At 40.7% G+C, this 12,073-nt stretch overlaps 1 protein-coding gene across 1 annotated transcript; it reads right to left on the minus strand.

Moving 5' to 3' along the window:
* Nucleotides 1–4,510: 4,510 nt before the first annotated feature.
* Nucleotides 4,511–5,443, minus strand: LOC127197331 (olfactory receptor 49-like). Its single transcript, XM_051155158.1, has one exon. The coding sequence runs from the start codon at nt 5,441–5,443 to the stop codon at nt 4,511–4,513; it is 933 nt and encodes a 310-aa protein (XP_051011115.1).
* Nucleotides 5,444–12,073: the final 6,630 nt, after the last annotated feature.

Below are 12,073 nucleotides of genomic sequence, written 5' to 3' on the forward strand. Positions count from 1 at the left end.
AATGATTTGGGTAATGTAAGGATTTCAGCCACATCAATTCTTTTAATCCATAAATATTTGATATATTTTTATTTATCTGTATCCTCTTGGATTTCTTTTCCTTTCCTTCTTCTCTCCCTGGATTGTATAGTGCATGCGCTGTATGCCTGGGTGCAAGCATGTGTGTGTGGTGCTTGTCACATTTGCACACATGCAGAGCTTGAGAAAGACATCAGTTGTCCTTATGCTGTTGTCTTCTGTGCTAATGCTTTGGGATGGGCTCTGCTATTGAGCCTGAAGCCTACAGTTTCGGCTAGGCTAGCTGGCCAGTCACCCTGCAGGATCTGGTACCTCCAACTCCCACATCCTCATCCCTGCACTGCGCTGAGATTACAGGCCCTCACAGCCACACCTAGCTTCTCACCTGAGTGCTGGGGATTCACCTCAGGTCCTCATGCTTGGGGGAGGTGTGCTTGTTCCAGACTCTCTAGCTTTCAGCCTTTACACTGAGAATCAACTGTTATTCTCATGGGTTCCTCTTCATGTGGTGTGGAGTTTTTCTCTAGCATCTTTCAATATCTTCTCTTGGTTTTGTATAGTTAGTGTTTTAATTATAATAGACAATGTGGATTTTCTTTTCAACTGTGTCTATGTGCTCTTCTTGTATTTGTACGGGTATGTCTTCTCTTTGTTTGGGAAAGTTTTCCTCTATGATCTTGTTGACTGTCTGGTCTGTGTCATTGACCTGGGACTCTTTCTCATCGATGCCCATAATTCAAAGATTTGATCTATTTGTGGTACCCCATGGTTCTTGTGTGTTCCTGTTATGTGGTTTTTTTTAAATGTCATATTCTTTGCTTGAGTAGTCCTAATCCTCCTTTTTATTTCTCAGTCATAATAACCTGTCATCTACTTGGCCAGTCTACCCCTAATGCTTTCCTCAAGTTTTTTTTTTTTAACTAGGTTGTCGAGCCTTTCAATTCAATCTTAATTTCAGCTTGAATCCCTTTCAATATTTCTATCTCTTTATTGAGTTCAACTTTCAAGCCCTGCGCTGTTTTTATCGTCTCATTCAGATGTGTGTGTGTCTCTTTAAAGTTCTTGGGTTTTTCTTTGGAGTTTATGATTGTTCTGTCCTGGGGTTCATCTCAGTAATTCTCATTGGAGAACACTATTAGAGAGCTAGTGGGTTTGAGGTGGGACACGTGGTCTTGTCCTTTCTTTTCTTTTCCTTTTTCTTGTGTGTGTGTGTGTGTGTGTGTGTGTGTGTGTGTGTGTGTGTGTGTTTGTGATGTGAACTTCTCTCATTAGACATGTGTGTGAGGTGAGGATCTATCCTGCTTCAGGTTGGGCAGGAGCCACATGACTGGAGTTAGGCAATGCACAGCTACTGTAGGAGCTGCTAGATTGGGCCTAAGGCTGCCAGCGTGGATACAGGCTATGGTAGTCTAGGGCCAGGGGAGGTCATCTGGTAGTGCTGGTGTGTGAACTGATGTGGGCCTGAGATTGTGCAGATGGCAGGGGCAGGCTTGGTTCTGAGCCAGCTCACCAGGCAAAGCAGTACAGGGCTTGTGTGCTCAGAGCTGGGTCTGGGAGTGTGAACACAGTGTGGGCGTGCTTCATTCTGAGGGGACCCACGAGGCAAAGCCAATGCAGGAGCTCTGCGTCTGGGGTTTGTGAGTTTGGAGTGAAAGATGAACTTGGAATCATGATGCTCAGGGCCACTCATGAGCCTAAGGGAATTTCATAGAAGTTTATTTGTGGCTGTGCAGTGATTTAGTTTAGCTAAAAAGAAAGAGCTGGGCAGGGGTGCCCCATTTCTGTTGTCACTTAACTCAGCTGTCGAAAGTGAAAGAGTAAGGGAAGTCCAAATTTACCACCTGGTGAGATCTTAGTTCAAAACAAACACCCAGTAATAAATCACACTCTTTCCGGAGGCATTTCTTCTGAAGATAAGACAGGCCTGGCATATCCTGGAAACTGGGACTGAAAGCATGCAAGAAACAGGATCAACAAAAGCACTGGCTTTAAAGTAAGCCATTAACTGGGAGATAGTTCTGTAACTGAAAACAATATGCTACCAGGAAAAAAACCTCTCACTTGCTTAAATTATTTTCATTAATAATTCAAAGCAGATGAACGACTTATATTCCACACCCTTGAATCTGAGGGAACTCCTACAAATGAATATTAAGCATGACCCCTCTCAGCCGACTTATGTACATTTTTCTCAGTAACAGGCTCAGAATAGAAATCTGTCATATATAAGCTTTGCTTGGAGAAACCAGCATGCAATTGCATAATTTAGAACAGCAAGGCTTTGCTCATCTTTAGGACAGTGGCCATTTTGGTGTTTTAGAAAATGAGTTGAGACCCCAAATAGTAAATTTCAACTTAGCATTGAAGTAGGCATTCGTGTACAGCTGAGCTGAGTTACAGAAGAGCAATGGAGAGGTAACGAATTCTGGGATCATGTTTCCTTCAACTACTCATAGAGGGAATATGGGATAAGCATTGGTGATTGCCACTAAAATTTTCAAAGCTCCAATTCAAATAAAATCATCAATTGTGTCTGGAACATGTTGGCACAGGAGACAACTTCCTGAACAGAACACCAACAGCCCAGGCTTTAAGGTCAACAATTAATAAATGGGAACTCATGAGGCTGAGAAGCTTCTGTAAGGCAGGAGACACTGTCAAGAGAACAAAGCGACAGCCTACAGACTGGGAAAAGATCTTCACTAACCCTACATCTGACAAAGGTCTAATATCCAAAATATACAAAGAACTCAAGAAATTAAACACCACCAAAACAAATAACCCAATTGAGAAATGGGGCTTGGAACTAAACAGAGAATTCTCAACAGAGGAATACCAAATGGCTGAGAAACAGTTAAAGAAATGCTCAACCTCCTTAGTCATCAGGGAAATGCAAATCAAAACAACTCTGAGATTCCATCTTACACCCATCAGAATGGCTAAGATCAAAAACTCAAGCGACACCACATGCTGGTGAGGATGTGGAGAGAAGAACACTCCTTCATTGCTGGTGGGAATGCAAACTAGTACAGCCACTTTGGAAATCTATCTGGCGCTATCTCAGAAAACTGGGAATAGGGCTTCCTCAAGACTTACCTATTCCACCCCTTGGAATATACCCAGAAGATGCTCCAGCACACAACAAGAACATTTGCTCAACCATGTTCATAGCAGCCTTATTCATAATAGCCAGAACATGGAAACAGCCTAGGTGTCCCTCAGTAGAAGAATGGATAAAGAAACTGTGGTACATATACACTATGGAATACTACCCAGCTATTAAAAACAAAGAATTCCCAAAATTTGTGGATAAATGGATTGAGCTAGAAATGATCATAATGAGTGAGTTAACCCAGAAGCAGAAAGAGTAAAATGGTATATACTCACTTATATCTGCACACTAGCCCAAGGGGCATGTCCCATGAAAGTCTTCACTTACCAGGAAACTGGGACAGAGGGGAGGACATCCTATTGGGACTCTAGATGAGAGAAGCATGGGAGAATGGTAAAGTAGAAGGATCCAGAGGGTCCTAGAAACCTACGAGAAGAACATTATGATAGGCAGATTGGGCCCAGGGATCCTGCTCAAACTATGGCACCAGCCAAGGACAATACATGCAGTAAACTTCAAACCCCTACCCAGATCTAGCAAAAGGACAGGACATTCTCCATGGTTAAGTGGCGAGTGGGGTCTGACTTTCACAGAAACTCTGGTGCCCCATATTTGACCACGTCCCCTGGATGGGGAGACCTGGTGGCACTCAGAGGAAGAATAGCAGGCTACCAAGATGAGACTTGATACCCTATGAGCATATACAGGAGGAGGAAGTCCCCCTCAGTCACAGTCATAGGGGAGGGGAGTAAGGGAAAAATGGGAGGGAGGGAGGAATGGGAGGATACAAGGGATAGGATAACCATTGAGATGTAATATGAATAAATCAATAAAATTAAAAAAATAAAAAGACATGATTTGTCCTCCCCCAAAAAAACTCCTCATGGAGGGAATATGGGCTAAGCATTGGTGAGTGCCACTAAAATTTTCAAAGCTTCAATTCAAATAAAATCATTAATTGTTTTATTTACTTTACCACCATTGGTAGATAATTATTATTTCCACTAAAGCTTATTTATGCATGGAAGACAGTACAATTAAATTAGTATAGTTCAATATATTTCAGAAATTTCAAGCACACAGTTCTTATCACTTGAATGAAAAAGCCAGCCTGCTCTACAGAGTGAGTCCCAGAACAGCAAGGGCTACACAGAGAAATCCTGTCTCAAAAAGCCAAAACAAATAAATAAATAAAAATAAGATCTATTGCCAGAAATATGTGGAATAGAGAGTGTGGGACAGGGACACATACCACATTAAAAAGAATTCACTTTGTGGAGTGGAGCTATTTACATGGAAGGCTGGTGAATTCTGCGATTCTGAAATGCTGAGGCTCATGCACTGATTAACATGGAGAAAACAAGAACGTGTGGTGTTTTCCTATCTTGATATTTTCATTCTGCACAGAGTCTCCCTCAGAGCCTGATGGACCTGCTTGTTGCGCAGGGTGTAGATGATGGGGTTCAGCAGAGGCGTCACCACTGTGTTCACGAGAGCAGCCTCTCTGTTGGATTCAAGCCTGCTCATTTGCTTCGGTTTCGCATATATAAACACGCAGCTGCTGTACATCAGGGAGAGGACGATGAGGTGGGATGAGCAGGTGGAGAAGGCTTTCTGTCTCTCCTTGGCTGACAGGAGATGCACAATTGTAACTACTATGTTGCTGTATGCAGTGATGGTTATGATGAAGGAAGAGAGAAGGATGATCAAAGCAAGGCCAAAGGTCAGAGCTTCAGTAGATCTGGTGTCAGAACAGGAGAGGTGGATCAGAGGGCCGAGGTCACAGAAGAAGTGTGGGATGACACGGGGGCCACAGAAGGATAACCGTGACACCTTTACTACTACCCAAGTGATAAGGGTGAAGGTCACAGCAAGGCAGGCCACGACGAGGAGGATGCAAGTCCTCAGGTTCATGATGGTGGCGTAATGCAGAGGCTTGCAAATGGCCACACACCTGTCCACTGACATCACAGCGATGAGAAGAAAGCCAGAGGCCCTGATAAATACAAAGACGAAGGCTTGTACGAAGCAGGCAACAAAAGAAATCGTCTGCTTCCCTAAAAGAAATATAGCCAACAACTTCGGAATAACCGCAGTGGTGAAACAACACTCGAAGACGGAGAAGATACTGAGGAAAAAGTACATGGGGGTTTTCAGGCGGGCACTGATACAAACAGTGGAGACAATGAGCACATTGCTGGTCATGGAGGCCAGGTATGCCAGCAGGTGCACTGAGAAGAGCAGCTTCCCCAGGTGCTGGGCAGCAGGAAATCCCTCCAGGGTAAATTCCCGGACAGCTGTCCCATTCCCCATTCCCACGTCTTCACTTACGGTAAAGAGGTCACCGAGAGCAGAGATGTTCTCACAGCGCACACAGCCAGGTCATTCAGCAGCCTGTCCCAGGTGGTGAAGATAAAATGTGACAAAACATGTAACTCTTCCTACTTCTGACATAATCTGCGTGCTCCCAAGTTTAACTACGGCATCGTAATTGCTGGCCTATTGCTCTTTGGTCCAGCCATCATGGCTCTCACCATCACCATGTACACTGCTACCCTGGCCTCCTGAAGTCAGGATTCCTCTCTGTCCCCATGACGTCACGAGTGTTAGGCTTTTGCCACCCTTGTTTCACCAAGAGGAGAGATCACACCTTTCAGTCTCAGAGGTTGAATGACATAACAGAGACAATGAAGCTTGGATTCCAAGCGGACCTTACGGGAACCCAAACTTCCTGCTGTTTCACAATATTATGACAGCGCGTTTTTTAGTGTATTACATGTTTGTATTTATTTATTGTTAGTGTAGCTGCACTGGGGGCAAGTACGTGGTGGGAAGGGAAGAATTTGCAGGACTCAGTTTCCCCTGCACTGTGTGTGTCCCGGAGATCAAGTTCACGTCATGCAAAGCCCTGAACTCACCGAGGTGGCACTCTTTACAGGAGAGAATGTCCAACTCACAGTCTCTCAAACCTCTGGTGACCCTGCTGCCTCATTCTTCAGGTGATGGTGATGACATAGGTGGACCCAAGGATGGTATGGCCCTTAGATTATCTCTGTTACAGCACGAGCACCTAACAGGACACCGAGATGACCATGCGCTAGGGAGCTAGCTCACCGTTGCAGGGTAAATCAAAGACGTAAGCGTGCTCTTCTTGGCTCCACCCTAGCACATAAGAAGATGCTGGTGACCGTCTTTGAAAGCATAAACCGACTAGGAGGAATGTTCCAGACACACGGCACTATCCCCTTCACGTGTAGCAGTGGTCCCCAACTTTCTCATTCTTCTTCCATCTCACCCGAGTGCCAAGTTGCTGGCGGCAGGGTGTAACACGTGTCGGTCCCACACTGTCATGGCCAAGATGTGAGTGTACTGCGTACCTCGCTCTCCTTCACGCTTCAGGACCTGCAAAGTGGCCGAAGGAATATTCTGGCACGCTGCTCACCTCTCTGGGTGCATCTGACCTTTCTTCTGCCTAGCTTTGTCTTTTGTAATCCCACTTGACTTAGTGCAAAATCGTTTGTGTTGGGTGATGGCAAGAACGAAAAATCTCCGAAAAAGAAAAACCCAACACAGGTCTAATATGTCTTTGATGATTTCCCCACAAGAATTTGGTCACTAGCATGATGTCCCCAGGCAGGGAACAGGGTGCTCTCAGAGCTTGTTATGAGCCAAAGGAATAGAAAAAGAAATGTTATGCACAGCTGGGCTCCCTAGAGACATCTAATTGGTCACTTTTGACTCAAGAATTACTGGGAGAGCAGCGTGTTTCCTGTCTGGGGTGACAGGGAGTATGAACTACCTTCTGCTAAGGATTTTTACTGTAATTTCCTAAGATTTTCTCAGATCTCAACTAGAAAAGTTCCTATTTACTTGAGGTCAAATTTTTCTAAACATGGTTTGTATACTGAGACCAAAGCAAGGTAGCCAAATGCACACACGTGATCATGAAGAATTGGCCCTGGCCTCTTGTTTTTGTCAGACTTACGGAGGAGGTACAGAAGAGAGCTGCAGAAGGGGAGAGTGTATTTCATCTGTCTGTCCATCTATGCATGTGATAATTATTTTCATTATATTTTATCCTGATCAGCAAACGATTATAGTGGAAATTAACAAATTTAAGGTTACTATTTCAACACACGCATATATGCGCACCAGCCACTGGTGTTTTTATCAGTGGAGTATTTTCTTTTCTGCCTTAGCTTCCCTAATGAGGGAAATACAATTCCTACTTTTCCTTAGAGATAAAGGGAATGCCAGGGTTCTCCTGGCATCTCAAACCTACTGATTCTTTGTTGTTTATATGTATATATCATATATATATATATTAAAATATCACATTGTACTCTGTAGATGCATATAATTATTATTTGTCAAATCAACATATATTTACAATGTATTATATTTCAATATATATGTAGATACAATTTGGTATATATTATTGTCTTTGTTAGAGTTTTATTGCTGTGAAGAGACACCATCATCAGGACAACTCTTTTTTGTTGTTGTTTTGTTTTTCTTTTTTGTTTGTTTGTTTGTTGTTGTTTTTAGTACAACTCTTATAAAGGAAAACATTTCATTGGGGCTGCCTTACAGTTTCAGAGATTTAGTCCATTACCTTTCTGGCAGGAAACATGGCAGTGTGCAGGCAGACATGGCGCTGGAGCTGAGAGTTTTACATCTTGATAGGTCGGCAGCAGAAGGAGACTATGTGCCAAAATGGCTGTAGCTTGAGCATATAGACCTTAAAGCCCGCCTCCACAGTGACACAGTTCCTCCAACAAGGCCACATCTCCTAATGGTGCCATTCCCTGTGTCCAAGCATTCAAACACCAGTCTATGGGAGCTATTCCTGTTCAAACCACCACAGTTTGTGTGTGTGTGTGTGCACACACACACATATGCATATACTATATTTAATATATATTGATTTGACACATAAAAATTATATGTACTTACAGAGTACAATGCGATATTTTAGGATATCCTCACAGCATTGCAATGGTGAAGTCAGAGTAAGTGGCACATGCCTTACCCTGTTTTCTTGTGCCCAGAACAGCTATTCTGAGATTTGTCACTGTTTGAAGACCAGTTCTGAAAGAATTCTCAATATAATCTATAATACATCAATTTACACAAAATACCTCATATTTCTGACAAATATGTGTGAAAATCTTTACATAGAAATTTTAATTATGTTAACAAGGTGAATTAAGGAATACCTAAGCAGGATGAATGGTTTGAACATATTTATAAATTAATAAAGATTTATAAATATTTATTTTCAACTACATAATAAATCAAGGATATATGTTATCCTTTAGGAGTAACCATTACAAATATAAGAAGGCACAAAAGTTGAAAGCAAAAGGACAGAAAAATTATAGTTTGCAAACAGTTGCCATAAAAACAACTGGCAAGGAAATGATAGTACTGTCAATAATGGTCCTGGACCGAGTGACAGTCTTCGGTATAACCCTGACTTGACATCATGTAAAAATGAAATCAGGAAACAAAAGAAAAAATCCAGATGTTTAATAGATCTAAAATAAATGGTTTAACAATTTATTGTTCAAAAGAAAATACGGTAGAATTTTAAATAAATTTTTCTTTTTCTTTATTTTAATAAAAATTTTAATTGAAGTATAATCACATCCCTTCCCCCCTCTCCCTAACAGTGCGCATATTTACCACATCTCAAAGCTTCCTGGGCTCCCTGAGTCCTTTTCAAATTCATGTTGTTGTTGTTGTTCTTGTTACACACACACACACACACACACACACACACACACTTATATAAATATCCTGCTGAGTCAGGTTAGTGTGTCTGTGTGTATATGATTTTAGGGCTGAACACTTTGTCTTGCAAAACCAAATAAGGGGCTCATCCCTGGGAGAGGCTAATGCACCCTCTGTCTGCAATTACTAGTTGCCTGTAGCTCTTGTCTAGCTGTGGGAACTTGTGAGGCTTCCCTGTGTTGCATTAGCGTGTCTACTGATATTGTCAACATCATTATAGTATTGTCGGGGCTTGATTAGGAAGCCATGTTGTTGAGGTGTCATGGGTGAAGTTTCCTTGTCATTTCTTGGAGACACAGTCTCACAGCAGACTTCCTGGCTCTCTACATCTTATAACCTTTTATCCTTCTCTTTCCTGATGTCCCTTGAGTCTTGCAGCGAAGAATTGTACCATAAACATTCACTGAGGCTGAGCTCCACACAGTCCATTGATTTCTGTATTGTGACCAATTGTGCTCTTCTGTAATGGTCTCCATTTGCTGTAAGGAGGAGCTTGTTTGATGAGGGGTGAGAGCTACACTTATTTGTAGGCAAGAGGGTAAGTTTTAGAATGTAGCTAGGAGTCAGTTGTCTAGTAAAGTGGCTGTAAGGTATCACATGATAAAACAAACTTAAGAAACATCTATTCACACACCTAGCCTTACAGAAGGCACTAGAATGAAAACTTCAACAGGAAGAGGATAGGCATACCCCCCAAACAATATGGAATAAGTAATCCCAGACAGGCAATTCAAAAGAGGGGAAACCTACCATCACCACCACCATAACAACAACAACAACAAGACTGAAACAGCAGGAATCAATAAACACTGCTCACTATCAATATCAGTGGTGTCAATTCCTCAATAAAAAGACACACATTAACAGATAGATTGAAAAAAAAACAGGATCTGTCTTTTTGCTGTGTCTAAGAAAACATACTTTTAACATCAGGGATAGACATCTCCTCAGCATCAAACAATGGAAAAAATATCTCAAACAAATTGACCTAAGGGGCAAGCCAATGTAGCCATTTTAATATCTGACGAAATAGACTTCAAACCAAAACTAATCAGTAGAGATAGGGAAAGACATTACCTACTTATCAAAGGAAAAAAAATCTACCAAGAGGACATTACAATTTTTAACATCTATGTACCAAGCACAAGGGCCCTCAAGTTCATGAAAGAAACATTATTACAGCTTAAATACATATTGACCATCACAAACTACAATGATAGTGGGAGGCATCAATACCCAACTATTGCCAATACACAGGTCATTCAGACAAAAACTAAAGAGAGAAACTCTGAAATTAACGGATATCATAAACCAAATGGACTTAACATCTATTTACAGAACATTTCATTCAAGCACAAAAGAATATACCTTCTTTTCAGTACCTCATGGAACTTTCCCAAAGTTGACCACATATTCAGACACATAGAAAGTCTTAACAGATACACGAAAATTGAATAACGCTCTGCATCCTATCTGACCAACAGAGATTAAATCTGGATATCAAGACAACAACAGAGAAAAAAACAGAAAATTTACAAACTCATGGACACTGAACAACTCACTACTGAATGGGGGGAAAAAAAACAAAAACAAGTCAAGACAAAGATCAAGAAGAAATTAAAGACTTTCTAGAATTGAATGGAAGTGAATATACAACATACCCCAATGTACACAGCACAATGAAAGTTGATCTATGAGTCACGTTCTAAGCACCATGTGCCTACATAAAAGAACTGGAGATGCCACATACTAGTGACTTAGCAAGAACCAGAAAGCTCTAGAATAATAAGAAATCACACTCAAAGGGAGCAGATGACAAGAAATAAGCAAACTCAGATGAAATTAAAATAGAAACAACCAAAAACAATATAAAGAATCAATGAAACAAAGAGTTTGTTATTTGAGAAATACTTTTGACAGACTTTGACAATCTTTGAAATAAGACTTACAAACCCTTAGCCAAAAAGGAATAAAGAAAAAATCCAAAGTAACAAAATTATAGATGAAAAGGGGGACTTAACAGACACCAAGAAAATCCAGGGAATCATAAGAACACACTTCACAAACCTGTACTCCATCAAATTGGAAAATCTAAAAGAAATGGACAGTTTTCTCTATGCATATCACTTACCAAAGTTAAATCAATGTCAGACAGGCAATTTAAACATACCTATATTCCCTAGTAAAATAGAAGCAGTAATTAAGACTACCAACTAAAATGAGTCAGGGCCAGATGTTTTAGTACAGAATTCTACCAGCCATTCAAAGAAGAGTTAACACCAATACTCCTCAAATTATTCCACAAATAGAAACACAAAAAACATTGCCCAAATTATTTTAGGAGGTCACAGCTACATAATAAGCAAACTACATAAAGACCTAACAAAGAGAGAATTACAGACCAAATTCCCTTACGAACATACAAAATACTTGCAAATTAAATCCAAAAGCACATAAAAAAGAGTATCTACCATGATCAAGTAGCCTTCATCAAGAGATGCAGTGATGGTTCAAGATATATAAATCAAAACATGTAATACACAATATAAACAAACAGAAAGATAAAACCACATGATCATTTCATTAGATAAAAAAGAAACAAAAACCAAAAAAAAATGCCTTTGAAAAATCCAACACCCATTCATTATAAAAGTCCTGGAGGGGTAGGAACATGAGGGACATACCTCAACCTATTCAAGGCAGTTTATGGCAAACCCACAGCCAACATCAATTTAAATGGAGAGAAACTCAAAGCAATGCCACTAAGATCATGAACAAGACAAGGCTGTACACTCTCTTCCTTCCTATTTAATATAGTTCTTGAAGTCTTGGCTAGAGAAGTAAGACAACTGAAGGAGACCAAGGGGATACAATTTGGAAAGAAAGAAGCTAAAGTATCTATATTTACAGATAACATGATAGTATATGTAAGTGACCTTAAAAATTCCACCAGGAGTCACTCCTACAACTGATAAACACTTTCAGCAAAGTAGATGAGCACAAAATTAATTCACAAAACTAGTAGCCTTCCTATACACAAATGACAAACAGACTAAGAAAGAAATCAGCAAAATAGGACTTTTCATAATAGCCTCATAAATATAAAATATCTTGGAGTAACTCTAACAAAGCAAGTGAAAGACTTTT

Source organism: Acomys russatus, chromosome 13 (assembly GCF_903995435.1).
Source record: "Acomys russatus chromosome 13, mAcoRus1.1, whole genome shotgun sequence".
Lineage (NCBI taxonomy): Eukaryota > Metazoa > Chordata > Mammalia > Rodentia > Muridae > Acomys > Acomys russatus.